General features: G+C 40.0%; 1 protein-coding gene across 1 annotated transcript in view; it reads right to left on the bottom strand.

Annotated features, from left to right (window-relative positions):
- LOC149182196 (polyphosphatidylinositol phosphatase) overlaps nucleotides 1–21,506 on the bottom strand; it is a 170,515-nt gene that overhangs the window by 19,126 nt on the left and 129,883 nt on the right. The window contains exons 5-6 of the mRNA XM_089416799.1: nucleotides 10,865–11,082; nucleotides 10,486–10,744 (exon numbers count right to left, since the gene is read on the bottom strand). Coding sequence (XP_089272925.1) covers nucleotides 10,486–10,744; nucleotides 10,865–11,082 — 477 coding nt within the window. The remainder of the gene's footprint in view (nucleotides 1–10,485; nucleotides 10,745–10,864; nucleotides 11,083–21,506) is intronic.

The following is a 21,506-nucleotide window of genomic DNA, read 5'->3' as shown; positions in this document are numbered from 1 at the left end:
ACCATATGACGAAGGTTCCAGATATGTATCAAGGAGGCCATTTTCCATGAAGAAAGGAATGACATGACAAACCCAGAAGGAAAGTGATCGGTGGTTGATGCCCTACAAGGAAGAAGCGCAACTGAATTTCATGACATCAAGGAAAGAAGTTGATCAAGTAGTCGAAGAACCCACGAAGAAGAAGCTGCTAATGAAAAAGGAGAGTCCCTTGCTAAGAGGGAGCTCTTACATGTCCCTGATCAAGAGGGAGCTTAGATTGGGTCACCCCTGATTAAAAAGGAGTCACAGTTGTGTTTTTCTATTTCATGTGTCATGCACTAGACCAGTATTAACAGTCATAAGTCTAGGTGAAGGCCATGAATGGAAATATAGACACAACATTCTTGTCTTCACCTGGGAAGAAAGAATGCCAGGTTGGGTAATCATCTGGAATTCGATACTCTGAGGATGTGTATGGTATCCAAGATAAGAGTAGGCAAGAGGATCGATATTCTTTGAGGGTTGGGAACCCAAGATAATAATAGTCCTAGAAGGTCATACTCAGTGAACACCCGGGTGGGTATGTACCTTGAGAGACAATGATGAAGGTGTCTATAAATCATTGGCCTCGCCAACATTGTAGCTCATGGTCTCATGGAGAGATGGAGTTGTTAGTCAAGGCCTTGCACTCTGACAATACTGGTTGATATGATGCCATACAAATGGGATTACCAATCCGATTCTTCTTATGAGAAATTCTTCAAATTGAGAATAACCAAGTACCATTGTAAATACCTCCCTAGTTAAGAGGGAGTGTTGAAGAAAAGTATAACTAGGTTTGGTATTTGTCAATATAATCTTGATCTTTGTACTTGTCAAGAAAAAGAAATATTATTTTTATGAATCAATTTCTTGCTCATTTCATAGGTCTAGGAAAGTCAAAGAGTCAAAATCATGTTAAAGAGCTCTTCTTGAGCATTTATGTAATTCACATGGGTCAACCTAGTGTCAAGTAGCCCTCCAAGACAAGCACCATCCTCCAAAGAAGAAGACTGCCAGCAAAACAATGAAGAGACAGTCAAGTCGTCTTCATAATATATAGAGATGATATGTGGGCTCAATAAAATGATGCAACGGTTCACTAAGTTCACGTCGGCTTGCATACATGGACCAACGCCTATATATATGCAGCTAGGGTAATCACGGGAATACATAATTCAGATCATTCTGAAACTTCGCATGATATAGTGATACAGGCATCTCGCATGAAGCTAACAGTTTTGTGCTTCGATGGAAGAAATATTATGCAATCTTCAATAGTTATCACAAACTAAGATCTCGGCGCTCTGCCTCGATGAAAGAAATCTCTGTCTCGGCATCCTGATACAGTGTCCACGCAAACGTTGTCTCGATAACGCAATCACTATCTCGGTCTTTAATGATTATACGTTTGATATTCAAACGCGATCAACGTATATTCTCAACATTCAAACTCAGTCATACTCTGTCTCGGTTCCATTGTGATTGCAGTCTTCAACGAAGTTATTCAAAATGCAGTCACCACGTAATAGGTTCTCGGCATGATAATGGATGAGAAGATACACTAACATCATCTGTCTGGGTTATATGCAGTCTTGGTGTATATACAATAGAGAGAACCATACCATTCTGAAGCAGTTATGCAGTGATGGCAATTCTGATGCAATGGTAAGTGTGATCTCAATGCAAGAAGAGCACAGTCACAATCTCAATAAAATGAGGATCATAGTAATCATTGTTGTGAAAAGGATTTATGTAATCCTACAGAGATACTTTGTCTCGAGATGCAACAGCAGTCAATATCTCGGTGGTGCAGACACAGTGATGATCTGGGAAAAGTGCAGTGATGATGACAATCACAGCAACACAAGAGGATTGGTGTCTTAGCCTTGGAGTGGCTCAAGAAGTCAAGGGTTGTGATCTTGGTGTTCGTCAATAAATATCTCTATAAGAAGAATTTTGTGCGGGTTTCACTCTCCAAGAGAGAGAGGTTTTGGCCCTGGCAGAATGCCATATCTTGTGCTCTTTTCTCTTTGCTTTGATAGCTATTTATTGAAGTAAGAAATCCACTCACTAATGATAATAAGCAAAAGATTATGCTAATAATCTAAAGACTAAATGCCTCTCAAATAGTTATCATGACAAGAAGAATCTCATTAATTCAATCTGCCCTAGATTCTTCAAGAGTAAGGTCTCACGAGAAGAGATCTAGATGAGATCTCAGTGATGTCAATGTCTCAATGCTCAGAGGATCAAAGAGGAAGAGGAGTCAATGGGAAGAGAAGACAGTCTAGAGGACTTGTGGCTTGGTCTTGGAGTAGCTAATAGGTCAAGTGTATTGGTCTTGGTATTCGTCAATTGGAATCACTATAAGAAGAATTTGTGCGGGTTTTCCTCTCAAAGAGTGAGAGGTTTTAGCAATGGCTTATAGCGTACATGTTGTGTCTCTTGTCTATTTATGTTCATGCATTGGTTACTGTTTGATGAAGAAGAACACTAATAATCTAACACAAAGAAGATCCTAATCTAAACAAGTAAAAAGCATTGACAAGCAGTCACTAATGGAAGAGAAATTGCCTAATGCTAATGCCCTAGATTTCTCAACAATAGATCATCTTATTAATGGGACAGACTACTATATATATGAGCATAGGGTCTTTGCATCTCCACAAAAAATAGTTTGGATATCTCTCTGAATTCGAGTGGATGGATACAACAAGAAGTTCGGATAGATTGCATAAGTAAGTTTGGTGAAGGAGGTCGACAAGGGTACGGGATTGGAGAGATAAATTGGGAGTTGTCTCACAGTCAAGGAGTTTGGATTTGCCTATGAGATTAGATGAACATTAGAGTGACAAGTAAAGAGTCAAGTTCGGATAGGTTGCAGTGACAAGTATTTCGATATAGGAACTCAAATTGCAGTGACAAGTATTTCGGTATCATTGCAGTGATGTGTCTCGATGCCACTAGAGTTTGGTGACTATATCAATATAGGAGATGATCTCAACGTATCCACAGTTTGTTTTGGAGCTATCACTATAATCTTGTTTCAGTGCCCCCACAGTAAGAAAGGCTCGGTACTATCACAATATGAAGGAATCGATAAGGACTCAATGTCATCAGAAAAATAAGATCTTTGTGACATGTCAGTGACGAGATCTCAATGGTAACTATGTCTTGGTGCTAAGAAGGTTGAAGCGGAAGAGGAGTCAAGAAGAAGAAAAGAGCAGAACTAGTGTCTTGGTCTTGGAGTGGCTAATAGGTGGTCTTGGTCTTGGTATTCGGCAATTGGAATCTCTATAAGAAGAATTTGTGCGGGTTTTCCTCTCAAAGAGTGAGATGTTTTGGCCCTGGATGATAGCCTACATTCTATGTCTCTTGTTTATTTATGTTCATGCATTGGTAGTTGTTTGATGAAGAAGAACACTAATAATCTAAGTAGAAGAGGATCCTAATATAAAGAAATAAAAATCACTCACAAGTAGTTACTAAACGAAGAGAAATCACCTACTTAATGATGCCCTAGATTTCTCAACATGGTATCAAAGCTAAGGTGTCAAAGTCAAGAAAAGGGCACGCAATCAAAGAAACACTCAAGGATCGAGTTTCAACAAAGGCATCAAAGCAAGTCGAAGGATATCAAAGTCAAAGTTCAAAATCTACATTGAAGAATCAATCCCTAGATCGAAGAAGCAGTCTACACCAGCAAAAGTTTTGGATCCTCTAAGTCATCATTAAAAGACCACAAAGACCCTCATCAAGTCGAAGAGATTTACAATGCAAAGTAGCCCAAAGTATAGACATCCAAAAGAAGCATTTCTGATTCGCACTCATTCACCACCGAGGAAGTCGAAGTATATCTTAAAGGCTATAAGGAAAGTTCCCTCCCATTGAAGCAAGGTCCCCTCCCTTATCCTTAAAGAAGATCATCTGAGGAAACATCAAGACATCCTCATCAATCACCATCATCAAAGGGAGCTAGATCAAAGGTGTTGTCATCATAAAAGAGGCAATCTCCTTTTTATTGAAGAAGGGATTTCATTTGGAAAAAGATCATCCAAAAGGGCACTAATACATCTTCATCAACCACCATCAAAGGGATCAAGTTGAAGATTTCATCTTCACTTGTCAAATAAGTATCTTTATTCAATAATCTAATCTAGTAAAATGACTTCGTTTTGCAAGGAAATCTATAAGCTGGTTGGATCATTGAACTTCCTTGCATGGAAAAGGAGGATAAAAATAATCCTCGAAGAAAATGAAGTCATTAGAAAAGTCTCCAAACCATCTGAAGTTAAAGCATTATCTGAATACATGGAAAGGGATCAAAGGGCTCAAGGGATTCTTATGAAATCAATTAAAGGTCCCCTCATTCCCTATATAGCAAGATAGGAGACATCAAAAGAGATATATGATAAGTTAGTCGAACTATTCTCTGAAGATGCAATAAAGAAGGTCATATCACTTAGATCTGATCTACACAAATTGAAGGTATCAAAGGATGAAGGATATCTTCATAAGATCTCAACTGCAAGATCTGGGAGAGATGATATCAGATAAGGAAATAATCTTCATTGTTCTAAATGCACTAACTGATGAACAAGGTAACAAATGTCTATGAGGAAAAGAAGGCTATCCCATTCAACAACTTGTGGTTTTTAGGCAAGATAGAAGAAGATGAGTTAAGGGCAAAAAGTATTCAGACATTTGTCGAAAGGAAAGAAGAACATAGCTAAGATTCAATGCTATGAGTATTACAGGAAAGATTGTCCTAAGCTTAAGAAGGGCAATAACAAGCAAGATAGAGAAGAAGTCCATTTCACCAAAGAAGTGGAGGAAGCTGGAAGAAGGAAGTCCAAGGAAGAGGAGAAGCATTAGAAGTAAGAGCTCGTGACATCATCATAGGAAACATGAAGGATGTCTGGAACAAAATCTATGGCAGTCAAATATGAAGGATATAGCTCTTGAGAAGCTCATTGGAAACTTAAGAAAAGGAAAAAGTCATCCAGGACAAGGCTCATCATACATAAAAAGGGTAACATCTATTGGATAGGGATATGCAAATATCCTCAAGATTCTCTAATGGAATCTTCATCGAAAGGTTCACCAATCTAGAGAGGGAGCAATTGTTTCATCGGGAACTCCAACTTGTGGAATTCATGGGATGATGGTATGATGACATAAGAAATAAAGCAGATCAAGGGGTTGAAGCTCTTTTCAATCAAGGAAACTGTTGAAAGAAGCCTTGATGACCTAAAGGTAAATGAGGTATGTTTGCTTGTATCCAATATTATAAAATTCATGTTGTTTGGTTGCAGGTAACATGGATCACTGCTCTATCTTGAGAAGCATGATCAAAGGAAAGGAATCTCCTCTTATGAAAGGATGTCGGAAGGCATTGGTCACACTAGATGAAATCAACAGAATATGTCCTCATATGAAGTATGAGGTAGTTGACTACAATTGAGGAACACTTATTGGAAGCTCCTAGGAATCAAATGTGTGAAGGAAGAAAGAGATTGTGAGATATGCAACCATGGTAAAGGCAATCAACATCCAGAAGAGAAAGAAGATTTGACTAGGATATCTCCATGACAGATATGAAGACTTTGATGGAGTCTGAAAAAGAAAGAGACCCTTGACAATATACATCTTTGGGAGATGTGTCGATATGTATGCAGGATGTTGATGAAGACTTGTAGATGTCATGATGAAAGGCCACCACAAAGGTAATGTTGAGTTTCATGTTCGTTCCTTTATTTTGAACAAATATCTGGATGGGTTTATGTGGGGTTGCCAAGGAAAGATCTATGGATGCCTTCCACCATCGATGCACATGTAGTAGGATGAAAGATCCTTAAGTAAACATGGCATGAAGAAAACAGCATGGCATGGAGGAAGGCCAGATATGGACTGATGGATCACTTTTCGATGATCACATCGCTGACTCATGGATGAAAGTGATGGATGGTCGGTGCCCTATGTAGAAGTCCCAAAAGATGAAGACTCTGTGACAAAGAAAAAAATTCATGACATTGAAGGAAGTAGTTCTTCAAACAGCTGGTTGTCCCATCATCTACACCTAAAGAGCTGATGTAGGTCCCTAATTAAGAGGGAGCCTCGAAACAAGTTTCTTACTTGGAAGAAACTTGGAAATTCCTAAGCCAAGAGGGAGCTTAGGTACATTCCTTACGTAGGAATGAGTACATCCCTTTATTGGAATAGATGTGTCCTCCCTAAATTAAAAGGGAGAGATAGACACTTCATTTTGGACTTCATCTGGGAAGACAGAATGGAGGATTGGGTAATCATTTGGCATCTGATGCTCTTTGAGGATGAGATAGGGCATCCAAGATAAGAGTAGTTGTAGAGGATTGATATTCTTTGAGGACTGGGCATCCAAGATAAGAATAGTCCTGATGGAACACACCCTGAGAGAGACAATGATGAGAGTGGTTATAAATCATTGGAAGTTGGAAAATATGTATTTTACCCTAGTAAAATATTTCTAAACAATAAAACTTAGATCTGGAAATAAATAGGGATGCAAATGTAATGTAGACCTACTTGATCAAACCATTGAATGAGGACTTTTACAGATCTAAAATAAACAATTACAAAAGCCTACAGATCCACAAAAAATTTCAACAATACCCGCATGACATATGATTTATTTGCTAAAAAAATTGGAGGGCAACAATTTCCTTAGGCAAAAGATAAATTTTAAAGGAAAAATCGGAGGATCTACTAGCTCATTAAAATAAAAAATACACACCAGCAAGAAAATATTTTTCTATTTTTTATTTTTGTAAATGCAGAAAAGAAAATTAAATTGAGTAAAGATGGTTGCTTCAATTTGACTTACCATGGTCATGTTTTTACCTTTCCAAAGCATGGAATCAACATCACAACCCTCAGTTTGTCAATTATGCAAACTAGACTGAAAAAGGGGATTGGCATCAAGGTGACGATCAAACCCTGATCTAGTCGAGAATAGTGATGTGGTCTCCAAACATACTAAGAAAATTCTCTCTTTGGAGAAGTCTCCAACCACTAGGTCAACTATGGAAAAAGGATGAAATCACAGCCTTGCTCCCCAATAATGGTTTGCCTAGCAATGAAGTTTAACAAACACCTTATGCCAACAAAGGAAAGATGAAGGTTGAAACCCAAATCTCTCCTTCCATGTGCCCCTCAACGGATTAACCCAATAGCCTTGCAGTAATCAAGAAAAAATGTGTGCCTATTCCCTATATAAAATTTTACGACATAAACCAAGAAGAGAAAGAATAGAGAGTCCAACACAAAAATTTGTGTTGAAACATAAATAATATTATGGCATATGATGTCAAAGTTCAACAACAACCTATTTAGGAGGAAGCCCTATCCTTATATAGATTTCCTTTTTAGCAATTAGTTTAACCCTTTGCTTAAACTAGTATTTCTTGACTTGTCATCCACATAAATCTCGGAGACTAAGTCAAATACAATATAAATGATTTCTCTTACAATAAAGAAAATCACCCATTGGGGGTCGAATCGACTTACAAAGGCAACAATTTGCTTGGAATACCCAGAACTTTGCTTAAAAGAGGTAGCAGCAAGTTGAAGGGGCTCAGAAAATGTGTCAATGTTCCATTCAATGGGCAACGACCATCTTTGACTTCAAAAATAACTACCTTGAGGGAGCTCAACTTACCCACATTGCAACATTTATCTTCTTAGCCTCAACGACTTCCATGAATGGGCCAACGTTTTTCTTTGGGAGGCTAACATTGAGCTTAGAGAGGTCAGCATTCACAGTTTTACCATCTTTGACATGGGATGTTGCACCTCACCACCTTAGAGGCTGAAATCGTTTGCTTGGGATAGAAAAAATCCAATGTTGATCTTCCTTTAGGCTTTGGAATGTGTGTGTAAGGGATAGGAGGCCTTATAACCCACATGAAATGTAGAACATAGCACATGCAACATCGATTTCACCACTTTCACCCATGTGACCACAGAAGACAAATTGGCCACATTGGAGGCTGAATTTTTCTATATACAGTCTCTTTTTTATCAAAACTCAATGTGGCATGTCAAGTACACCTCTTGCCAATCACTTTCAACCTCTGATGAATGTTGAAATGGGGACCCTGTGCATTAGGATCCACGAAGTGCCTTGACAAGTATGAAGTTTGTGAATTGTGAGACCTCCATGTGGAGAACCACATCCAATGAAGTGCATGAGTCTATAAAACATGACCATGTTTACAAAGTGCGAACACCTCTACATATCAAACAAGTGGCTCCCATAAACCATGTATCCCAATAGATCCATCTCAAGGCCTCCAATTTTATCCAGGAGGAAATGATTGAGAGTGGGGACTAAAGGGACTAAGCATGGCCAACCATCAAATGGCGTAATCCACATACATCATCATCCACATGGCCTACAAGGCTTTCAGATTTTGCACCCCCTTCCGGTCTTGCAGTGGTGTTGTCCATGAAAAAATATATGGTACCTCCTAGGAGGTAACAGGTCACATACTATAAACTTGGATCTTTGAATATTCTATAGCTATAGATTGCCTTTACCAATCAAGGCCCTTTAAGAGAGCTCGTGATTAAGGGACAATGGTTCCTATCTATCCAACTGCCCATCATGATTGAACAATCATATACTTTCATTATGACACCCTAAGACGATCCTATTTTTTAAATTTTAATGAGATTAATAACCAAAAAAACAAAGAGTCTTAGACTAGCACATAAAGTCCAACTTTATAAAATGGCTTTATACAGGCACTAAAAATCACTTTATAATCTTAACCATTCACATCACTTTATCAACAATTAGTAAAACCACCAAAAATAAAAGTGTAATATTTTAAGAGATCATATAAATTTAAATCTTTTCAAACTATATGGATTGGACTGAACTTCTTATCATTCACACTCTAGATGTCTCCCTTGGTTTCTCTTGTTCCTTCAAACTACTCCACTTTCATCCTTATGTTCTTCAATTTCTCTTTTGGGTCCCTAAGGAAGAGACTAATTTGTTCCAATATGCTTCAGGATTCGTTTGGTGGGACTATGACTTCCAATGCTTAAGAATGGGCTACTTGCTAATTTCCTTTGGTTTTGATCTCATTTCCCTACTGTAAAACATCTTCTATCAATTGACAATAATGTTTCTCTGCATGAACTAATTCAACCTATTGTTGGATCTCTTGTGCTATGTTGGAATGAGCTGGTGCATGCCCGACAAATTTTCTTTGGGTCAAAGCTGGAGAATGTCCTCTGTTAGAGATAAGATAATTATATTAATGTTTAGCAAATGACCAAAAGGATAGCCCAATGGAACTAGAAAGTACAAAATCGCTGAAGCTAAGTTGTGGGAGTGCACTAGACTACTTCGAAAGCAAACAACAAAAGAGATGCATGAAATATCTATATAAATCAAAGAAGGAGAAGAAAGAGAGCAAGAAAGATCCACTAGATGTTTGTAAGATTGAACACTGGAGAATGCTCCTCAAAGTTATTTCATGCAAGTATTTTTTCAATGGAGGACACCTCATGAAATCAGTGTGTATGTAGTCAACGTAAAGGCTGTAGCAAGTTGTTCTCACATGGGTGATATGAGATAACAAAATTATTGTAGCCCAACAAAGGAATATGTGACTGCTCTATTAGGAAAGAAGTAGAGCAGTCCCACATAACAATGAAACACCAATGGCTCATTGTTGCAAGCACCATGAACTGACCATGAACAAATTGTAAAGGAAGGTATACATAGACCTAATTTTCAGGCTCTAATATGCATTGATATGGAAAGAAGAACGAGCAACTTAAGGAAATCCAAATGGATAGAGAAATGATAAGGTAATAGATATGAAGAACTTGCTTATGAAAACTCTAGGCTTGTAAGAGCACTTAAAGATTGTCCACTTATTTGCAAGAATGGAAATCCCTTTTACATGAAGGCTTCTCTTAGATGAATGACATCTTATGTAGCTGTCAAGAGTCTCTAAGGGAGTCACAGATAATAGGTACTACCTAAATGCAGGAGTTACGATACACTAGATATAAAAGCAACTAAAGACTAAATTTCCTAATGAAAAAGTTGCTACACGATGAACCACAAAAGATGACACTCAGATTTACAATACAGTTCATGAGTAGCACTCCAGGTACCCAGCGATGATCATCTTAGTGCCCATAGTCTAGTTCTCTTTTCCCCTGTGAATTATTTGATTTATGTATGCAATGTTTTATTCTGATTTGTGGATGAAATACAGACTCAGGCAGAAACCTTGTGGACTAAAGCAATGTCTGACCTTGAGCATATGAACACCATATAAACAATTTAAGGAGCAATGTAAATGATCAAAAGGCTACCCAGTCAATGTACAAATTAATGGAGTATAGAAACTGGCAAAAGGAATCAATCCAGTACACAAGTAAAAATAATTGTTGACTTACCTTGACATCCTCAGGCATGCCATGAAATTGCCCTGAACCTTCAGGTGGAGTCCAATTGTAGATGGCACATGGTAAAAAAAGGACTTGTGCCCTATGAACTTCAGCAACAAAAGCTTTAGGATTCCTAAATCGTTGGGCATCAAATAGAGGTTGGTTTTTTACAATCCAAGCTAAAGCCAACTGATCTCCAAGCATGCGAGCAGCTTTCATGAACATAGACTTGTAAACCTCTAGAACATCCTCCAAAAAGGCTTTTGCCCTATAACAAATGCAAGATTTACTGACAAATCAAGCCAAAGAAGCATTGTAACAAAAGGAGCAAGTATGAAAAGTTCAAACATGAATTAAAACAAAAAAAACAGGAAATCCTTCCACACACTTTGAAATAGCCTCATCTGTTCCTCTCACTAAAATGAAGCCCGAATTGAGAGGCTGATCCTTATTATTTCGGAAAGTAAGACCTATGTGAAAATCTGGGTAGTTTTCAACAATATCGCTAAGGTCATCAACCACCGCAATATCTGAATCTGTGAAAATAAAATGATCAGTCTGATTTTGCTTCCCAATATGTCCTGATAGCCTTGCTTCCAAAAAGTCCTGCAAACATCAAAAATCAACTCCAATTAACCTTTCTAAGAAAACACCAAAACATTATAACAGCTGAAAACTATGAATACTAGCACTACATTCCCTCCTAATGGCCTATTTTTATTCCCTCTTCTGGAATGGCGAGGGATTACAATAAAATAAATCTATAAGTAAATTAAAGCACCATCTTTGAAACAAAAATATATCCTGGCCAATAACAATCAATTCAACCAGACTAATAGATATTCTAGCACTTCTACAGTATGGCATAAAGGGAAGTAACCATCAACGAAGTCTACTTCAGTTCCTGCGTGTAGAAAGACAAATTAAGTGCTTGCATCCATTCATTTGTTTCCATAAAAAAATTTGTGGAATCCCTTCCACACCCACCACCCTGCCCCTTCTCCGGAATATCCAGGAGGAGGGCAGCTCAACCACCAGCCTTGTGGTTGATAAACCTGAGAGACATGACCAGACATGAACCTGTGAGTTATGGCATTCCTATTGGAAACATGCCTTGGGCAGATGGGCAGATGGTTCAACCAATTGATCTATAACCCTTGGGACTGAGACTTGCATCCATTCATATATGTGCATAGGCTAAAGCCCCACTTTTGAGACAGAAGGAAACAAAGTTCAAAAAATTTGTAATTTCAAATTTGATAATGTCCATGAGATGCAGTTGAAGTGTGAATAACAATTACTTGTACCACATCAGTAAACATTTAAACTTTGCAGAGAACATCATATTGTCACCCCGGTTGGCTGGTCATGCCTAAGGGCCCATAATGCGCAATACCTACTTCAATAAATAGGCCTCTGTAAAGGCTTTGACAGTAGAGCAACAAAACAAAATCAGTGCAAACACATGATTAATATGCAAGTAGGATTTTTATTGACAAACACCCATCAACCATAGAAGCACTTCAGTTCCCTTAGATCAACCAGGTTTCAGATTCCTCCTCATAAGAGAATTACAAACATGTGACCTTAAATGACACCATGACCAAGTTCAATGGAACATACAATTATGATTGGTTAAACAAACATAAAGAAATAGAGGGATTGATAAACATGATTATGGTTCATAGAAGTCTAATTCATTTCCCTCTATGGATGAGATTAACATTGGAAACATTCAAGCAATAAATTGGCGTTCTGTGGTAATACCATCTAAATCCAGAACAGACTTAAAGTTAACATATCGAAAGTTGTAAACTGAGTTAATGATAGCAGATTTACACTTGTGAAATGTTAGTCAAAGTAGATATGTTGAAGCTATTAAACTGTTATACCCACTGAAAGTTCAAAGCCATAGAAGTAGAGGATAACACTGAACTTTACTGCACCCTTAACAGACACCTTGCATAGCTATAATGCTCCCTGGAATTCAACAAAACTCAACACATCAACTTGACTCTGCCAATATCTGTGATTCTGTTATAGTTGGTGAGATTTGCCTGAATTAACCAGTCAAAGTAAAAACTCAGACTTTTAATTCACTTTTAACAAATCACACTCTCGGGAAACTCACTGAGTCCAATATCAAATACAAATACTGCCCCATAGAAATACAAAGTCAACTCACCCAGAAACATTACTTCTCAATGAAACAAAGGTTGATACCGAGTTTAGGGATCATCAAAGTTGATGCCTTTTGGGGGTCCAGTTTGGGGTCCACCCATTTCACCGCGAGGTCATTTTCGCCTTGGTCTCTTTCCTCCATAGGGTCAGGATTTATAGAGACGCTACAAGGAGAGAAAGATACCCCTATCTTGCACTTTGCTATTCCGAGGCCATCACTTCGGATACCCCCTCAAGTCATGCTCGTGGATGGTTTGTGAAGGCATCCTGACTGCTTCAGTTGATGACCATCTCCCCAGAGCACCTTCCTCCATTTAGTTTCTCCCTTAACAGACTAGCACATCTCTTACCGACTCGGCAGAAACTAAATCAGGCAATCAGAGAGGATATCTACAAATTATACATTCAAGTCACTTGGACACCCCCCTTGGTGAGCCTTGGCCCAATGATGTCCTTTTACCTAGAGCATGTTTTGAAGTTGTAGGATGGCCTCATCAACTGCCCCACTTATACTCGTAGTGTTGAAAAGTAACTAGGTTCGGTCTTCATAATAACATGTGTAATTGTGATTTTATGTAATTAATGAAAAGAAAGAAAAATAAAATTATTGTAATGCTTGTCTCATGGGTTTCATGAGCAAGGAATTTTATTTTAGTAATGGCTCCCATTGCAAGCCTTTAGGATTGAGCCATCTAGTCATAAAAGTCAGATTTAGTCAATGTCCATTGTCATCTATGAAGGACCCTTCTTGGGCATGATACACTTGTACATGAGTCAATAGAAGTGTCAAACAGCCCTCCAAGACAAGCACAAGCATCCTCCTACAGGTCGGCTTCAAAGAAATAATAATATCTTCATAAAAAGGACATGTCGGTTCACCAAAAGTCATGTCGGCTTATTATGAGGCAGCAACCACTAGCCTATTTCAGAGCACAAAATTTCGGTCATCTGAAAGTCTGCAATTCGGTTGAAGTCTGAAGTGAGAAAGGGAGTGCGAAGTTCACAAGAAGGCAGCCTACTAACCAGCGAGGAAGGGAAGAAGAAGATCAAAGTTTTTAGCACTGTTTTTAGGGCTTATCTCCTCACACGTGTGGCATAATCTAAGGTTGCTGCTGCTGTAATATATCAGTCCTAAAGAAGTCATCAAGAAGGTCTACAAGACACCTTCTATGCTAGCCGAGATCATTAAGAGAAGCACTCTAGTAAAGCAAAGGAGTATAGTAGCCTAAATCCTCTCCATCTCCTCACACATGCAGAATTGCTTAAGTATTGTTAAAATTGGCAACTAGGGCCAAACTCCATGAGGGTCACCTCATTTATGGCAGCTGATATTTTTCCTAGATTCCTCTTGTCAAGAGGTGTAGGATTGATCTAAAGGTCATCCGATTCTGACAAGTATTTATGGATATATGAATTTATTTGTATTTAATTGACAAATTGTCAAGGTCGGCCAGCAGTGAAATGTGTGGCACACATGCCCAGTGAATCATATAAATACAAGAGAGGTTGATTCATTTTCTCATCACCTCATCTCACTCATTCTTCTCTCTCTCCTTAGCTTTGGGTTATACAAGGAGCAGCTCACACGTGGGAAGGAGGAGGACGCATTAGGGCAAGGAGGACACAGAAGCTGCTGAAGGTCTCTTTGACCTGCATTGACCAAGCGTTGACTCATCAAGGGTGCAGTTTTGGTGTGGCTGCCTCTCCTAGGCAGGCCGCAAATTTTGGCACAAAAATCGAGGCAATCCGTCCACAAGTTTGACCAGCGTTGACTGCCCTAGTTTTGGGCAGCAGGTTGACTTCAGTCAACAGCAGTTTGACTGTGTTTTTGGGGCTGTTCAAGGGCTGTTTCTTCAGGCTGTTCGAGGGCTAGTTGACCAGAAATTGACCAAGCATATTGGAGGTCAATTTCAACTCGTTTGACCAAGTTTGACTTTGCTGATCTAGGGTTTGCTGCTGCTGATATAAAATTACAGAATTCTGATTTTGTACTATTTCTCTCTGCTGAACTATTGAAGATAAAAGAAGATTTGATCAAAGGGTTTCCCTGCATTGAGTTTGTCCCTGGCTAGCCACCACATCTTGTGTCTCTTGTCTTGGCTTGTTTTCTGTTGATCGTTTAATGTTCTATCTGCACTTTACTTAATGTATATGTGATTGCTAATCTATGGCTAATAAGAAGAAAATAAGTAAATTGCTCTAAGCATAGAACATACCATAATTTAACATGGTATCGGAGCTGAGGTGAAGACAAAGCCCAAGCAAGAGCAAGAGCAAGAGCAAGAGTAATCACCGAAGAGAAGGTTGGCAAAGCTATCCTAAAAACTTCATGGGGTCCTCAACACTCTTTCCCGGTGAATACGAGCTCCGTGAGAAGTTTGACTATCACGGATGGAAGATGTCTCTCGATCTGACTTTAGAAGATCAGGAAGTGTTGGACCATGTGAGAGGCAATACTGTTTTGCCTCCATCAAATGCATCCGTTGTTGCCAAAAGCAAGCGGTCCAAGGGAGAAGTCAAAGCAAGGAAGATCATCCAAGACTCTATCGACAAGCGCCTGGTGGCCTATGTTTCCGAGCTGACAACCACCAAGGAAATCTACAATAGATTGGTAAGTTTATTTAAAGTTAATGATGCAAATCAAGTTTTGTTCCATAGAAATAAGCTAAAGAAAATTAAGAAGGGAAAAGATGAGAGTATGCAAGCATATTTCTTAAGGATCACCGAGATCAAGAATGATCTCCTATCTATTGGGGAAGTAGTTCCTAACAGGGAAACAACTATCACAACTCTTGGAGCACTGCCACCTGAATGGTATATATTCAGGACTACTCTTCTCAACAATAATGTCATCATGGGATTTGAGGAATTGATGACCAGATGTATTCAAGAAGAGACAAGGATGGAAGAGCAAGAAATGCCCGCACTTAAAGGCCATCCCTCTACCTTTTCTTCTCATGCTAAAAGAAGAAACAATTCTGGGGCTAAATCCAAAGGAAAGGTTGGACCAAAGGGTGGAAGAAAAGGTCAATGTTACAATTGCAACAAAATGGGCCACTATGCGAGGGAGTGCCCTGATAAAAGGGACTCACACCATGACGATGACCAAAATCACTCTCAAGGCAATCAAAGGAATGGCAGGTCCAATGGCAGAGGTAAAAGAAATGTCAGAAATCAAGGAAGAGGACAACCCTTCAAGAAGGCAAGAAACTCCAAGTATGAATCTAATGTTGTTAACAATAAGCAAGATGAATATTGTCTACCAGCGGCCCTCTCTACTATTGCTCCCCCGGACACGCTGGGAAATTGGCTTATTGATAGTGATGCCTCAAGGCACTTCACTGGTTTTTCAAAGAAGCTCTCTCTAATCTGATAAAGAAGGAGACCAACCAGGAAATTGTTCTTGGGGCCAATGCAAAATATCCCGTGAAAGGCATAGGGAATGTCACTCTTCAATTGAATCAGGGTAATACAAATCATTTGCAAGAAGTCCTATATGTACCTGATCTCAAAAAGAACTTGGTGTCCGTTTCGACAGTGGAAGACAAAGGCTACAAGGTAACCTTCATCGATGGCAAGGTACGTGTATGGAAAAAAAAAAATTAAAGAAGCTTTCACGCTTGGGTTTCGAGTCGATCCATTATATCACGCCGGCGGAAGTTCGCTGGGTGTCATGTCTTGTGACACATCACTTCAGTCCGAACTATGGCATCAGAGGTATGCTCACCTTCATTATAAAGCTCTACCCAATGCAAGACAGATGGTGACAGGGATGCCTGAGTTCCGAGTAGAGCAAGAAGGTGTATGCCCAGGATGTGCCGAAGGGAAGCTCAAAAGGGGACCATTCCCCTCAAGCCAGAGCAAGACCTCTAATATATTGCAGTTGGTTCACTCAGACATATTTGGTATGATGCCTATGAACTCCTTGGGAGGATATTTATATTACCTCACTTTTACAAATGACTATTTTCGCAAGACTTGGATATACTTCTTGAAAAAGAAGGATTAAGTGTTCACTTGGTTTCGTCACTTCAAAGCCTTGATCGAGAATCAAACTGAAGAGAAAACCAAGATCTTAAGGACTTATAATGGGACTGAGTATGAATCCAATGAGTTCCATGACTTTTGCAAAGAAGCTAGCATTAAGAGGGAGACTACAACAACATATACTCCTGAGCATAATTCGATTGTGGAAGTTGTTCGTGCTATGCTTCACAATCAAAGACTTCTGAAGTTTCTATGGGCCAAAGCTGCGAATACCGTCGTATATGTGCAAAACCGTTGCCCTCACCAAGCATTGTGTTCCAAGACTCCAGAAGAGATGTTCACTAGTAAGAAACCTAACATATCTCATTTTAGAATTTTTGGAAGTCCGGTATATTTTCATGTGCCGAAGGAGAAGAGGAATAAATTGGGTGCATCTGGAAAGAAATGAATCTTCGTGGGCTATAGCGAAAACACTAAGGGCTATAGAATCTATGTGGTTGGTCAAAGGGAAATCGAGATTAGCCATGATGTCACCTTTGACGAAGATATGGCTCTTAGCAAAGTTGACAATCTTCCTACTCAAAGGGGATCTAAAGAAGCTGACACCAGGGAACCAAAGGAAAAGGAAGATGAGACGATGCCCGATGTGGAAGAACCTATGGATCCTATTGATCCCCCTCCGCAAGAGCCTTCCTCTTCTAGGAAGAGGCCTTCATGGCTAAGGGGACACTTGATGACGCTGAAGGGCACGTTGCACCCAAGGGAACCTTCCGGGAAAGTAAGAAGTCAACCAGGTATCAGGGATACTTGACCATCATGAGCACGATCATCCAAAATGAGCCTTCGTCATTTGCAAAAGCTGTCAAGCATCAAGTATGGAAGGATGCTATGACTGAGGAATATGAGTCCATCATGAAAAACGATGTCTGGGATGTGGTCCCCAGACCCTAGGACAAAGCAGTTGTCACTTCGAAATGGCTTTACAAGATAAAGCATGCAGTTGATGGAAGTGCGGAAAAGTATAAGGCTCATTTTGTCGCTCATGGCTTCTCTCAGAAGGAAGGTATAAACTATGACGAGATATTTGCACCTGTTGCCCAATATACCACCATCCACTGGATCATAGCCCTTGTTGCTTCGCAAGGATGAAACCTACATCAGATGGATGTCAAGACTGCGTTCTTGCATGGTTCGATCAAAGAGGAGGTCTATGTGGAGCAACCCGAAGGATTTGAGATTCATGATCGAGAATCTCACATGTGCAGGTTGAAGAAAGCCCTCTATGGGCTAAAGCAGACACCCCGAGTGTGGTATGAGAGGATCGATTGCTACCTGATGAAGCTAGGATTCACTAGGAGTGAAGCCGACCCTAACCTGTAATTTAAGGTTGAAGATGACAAATCTCTCATACTAGTGTTGTACATTGACGACCTCCTTCTAACAGGTGCAGACCCCCTCATTCTAAATGTAAGAGGGAGTTGGCTTCCGAGTTCGAGATGAAAGACCTAGGACTGATGCACTATTTCCTAGGACTGGAAGTCTGGCAGAAACCAGGGGAGATTTTTCTATCTCAAGGAAAATACGTGGTGAAAATATTGGAGAGATTCAGTATGGTGGACTGTAAGCCCTTGACTACCCCGATGGATCTTGACTTCAAGAAGTTAAGCAATAGTATTGCCAAACCTGTTTAACGAAATGCTACCAAGTATCGTCAACTCGTCAGAGCATTGATATTCTTGGTGAACTCCCATCCGGATATATGCTTTGCAGTCAACACGTTGAATCAACATATGGTTGAGCCTCACCACACACATTGGATTCGTGCCAAGAATCTATTGAGATATCTTCGTGGCACAATCACTCATGGGTTGAGATGCACTGCCGGAGATGTGAGACTACTAGGATATACCGACGCTGATTGGGCAGGCAGTGTGGTGGACCGAAAGAGCACTTCTGCCTCGATATCCTGGATGAGCAGGAAGCAGAAGTCGGTGGCTTTGAGCACCGCCGAGGCAGAGTGCATTGCTGCTAGTATGGCCTCTTGTGAGGCGGTCTGGTTACGAAAGCTCTTCAGTGAGCTGTTTGGATTTACATTGGATAACACCGTGATCCTGTGTGACAACCAGAGCGGGATTCGTTTATCAGAGAATCTTGTATTTCATGATCGCTCCAAGCATATCGATATCAGGTACCACTATATTCGGGATATGGTGCAGCGGGGAGCAATAAGGCTCCAACATATTGGTACGGATGAACAAGTCGCCGACATTTTGATGAAGCCCTTGGGAAAGGTCAAATTCTTGACTTTCTGAGAACGACTTGGTGTCGTTCAGAGACCCTCTTATGAGGGTCGTGTATGATGTATTGAGCTTCGGGAGCTCCAAGGGAGCGCGGGGTACTTCTTGGAGTGACATGTGACCACAGGGCAATTCACCATCCCATGGTGGTGTACTATCTATAGGGTGAAAGGTTCAACCTCCCCCTGTGACACCCCGTGGCGACTGTAGGACAGGATGATTAGTTCTCCTGTGGGCCAGGATGATTAGTTCTCCCTGACGACTGTGGAACAGAATGATTAGTTCTCCGTGACGACTGTGGAACAGAATGATTAGTTCTTTTGCGGCGACTATTAGACAGGATGATTCATTCTCCTGTGGACAAGATGATTAGTTCTCCTGTCGAGGCATCCTACCCATGCAGTCTGGGACTCATGGGAAGTACCTCTCATCTAAACAATGAGTAGGGAAATAGGGTTAGAGACCATTAGTGGTACTATCGATGGATGCATCGTTGTATCTATCATACTCCCTATGCTAGGATGACCTCCATTGATCTGGGATCAATGATACTGATTTGGGATCAGTGAGAGTGGTATGACACACTCTAAGACTGACTTCGGGTCAGTGGAGGATGGTATGATACATCCTTGATCATTTCTTCTTCTTCATAGTTTGAGCAGAGCAGGGCCAAGCAGTGCAGGGCAGTGCATTTGATCGCTGGGATAGTAACGACGGTCCGACAGATTGCAGATGGAGTTCTCCCTAGTTGAGAGGGAGTGTTAAAATTGACAACTAGGGCCAAACTCCATGTGGGTCATCTCATTTATGGCAGTTGATATTTTTCCTAGATTCCTCTTGTCAAGAGGTGTAGGATTGATCTAAAGATCATCCGATTCCAACAAGTGTTTATGGAGATATGAATTTATTTGTATTTACTTGACAAATTGTCAAGGTCGGCTAGCAGTTAAATGTGTGGCACATGCCCAGTGAATCATACAAGTACAAGAGAGGTTGATTCATTTTCTCATCATCTCATCTCACCCATTCTTCTCTCTCTCTCCTTAGCTTTGGGTTATACAAGGAGCAACTCACATGTGGGAAGAAGGAGGACGCATTAGGGCAAGGACACTGAAAGGAGGACGCAAAAGCTGCTGAAGGTCTCTTTGACCTGCTTTGACCAAGCGTTGACTCATCAAGGGTGCAGTTTTGGTGTGGCTACCTCTCCTAGGCAGGCCGCAGATTTTGGCAGAGCAATCGAGGCAATCTGTCCACAAGTTTGACCAGCGTTGACTGCCCTACTTTTGGGTAGCAGGTTGACTTCAGTCAACAGCAGTTTGACTGTTTTTGGGGTTGTTCAACATTTGTTTCTTCAGGCTATTCGAAAGCTAGTTGACTGGAAATTGACCAAGCATATTGGAGGTCAATTTCAACTCGTTTGACCAAGTTTGACTTTGTTGATCTAGGGTTCGCTGTTGCTGATTTTGTACTATTTCTCTCTACTGAACTATTAAAGATAAAAGAAGATTTGATCAAAGGGTTTCCCCGCATTGGGGTTTGTCCCTGGCTAGCCGCCACATCTTGTGTCTCTTGTCTTGGCTTGTTTTCTATTGATCGTTTAATGTTCTATCTGCGCTTTACTTAATGTATATGTGATTGCTAATATGTGGCTAATAAGAAGAAAATAAGTAAACTGCTCTAAGCATAGAACATACCATAATTTAACAAGTATGAAAGTCGCATGTCCATGAAAGAAGGCCGAATTTCAGAGTAGCCGCGATTAGTAGTAAAGGAAGGACGTTTGACTAATGTTGACTTAGTCAAAAAGATGAAGGAAGCGTTTGTGTCTTAGTCTTGGAGTGGTTGATAGGTCAAGGGTATCTTGGTATTCATCAATTGGAATCTCTATAAGAAGAAGAATTTGTTCGGTTTTTCCTCTCAAAGAGTGAGAGGTTTTAGCCTTGGCTAGTAACCTATATTCTGTGTCTCTTGTCTCTTTATGGTTTATGCATTGGTAACTATTTGATGAAGAAGAACAATAATAACCTAAGTAAAAGAAGATCCTAATTTAAAGAAGTAAAGAGCACTCACAAGCAGTTACTAATAGAAAAGAAATGACCTAATACTGATGCCCTAGATTTCTCAACATGGTATCCAAGCTAAGGTGACTAAGTAAAGGAAGGGCATCTTATCAAGGGGCACTCAAGCATCAAATCTCAAGAAAGGCATCAAAGCGAAGATCGTCTTGAAGTCAAAACCCTAGATCAAAGAAGTCTACAAAGAAGTATTGAGATCATCATTAAGAGGGAGAAGGCCAAAACCCTACATCTACTCAAGTTAAAGTGTTTTGAAGTCTATTCATCCAAAGGAAGCTAGATCAAAAGGCAGTGTCATCTCACTCTCTGTGGGACCAAGAATATTTTTTGAAAACTATCTTCAATAAAAATAAGTTTTCTATTCTCTATATCATCATCAACATCAAGGAAGCAACAAGGAGAAAGGAGCATCCTATCAAGTAAGTATATAACCTTATTTGAATATGTCAAAATGTCTTTTTGCAAGGAAAGCAACAAATTGGTTGGGGCT

This window comes from Pinus tabuliformis, chromosome 3_2 (assembly GCF_031772625.1).
Source record: "Pinus tabuliformis cultivar Carrire ecotype Pingquan chromosome 3_2, CPIR1, whole genome shotgun sequence".
NCBI lineage: Eukaryota > Viridiplantae > Streptophyta > Pinopsida > Pinales > Pinaceae > Pinus > Pinus tabuliformis.
Note: the sequence above shows the minus strand (reverse complement) of the source record. Positions and strands in the feature narration are given on the sequence as shown.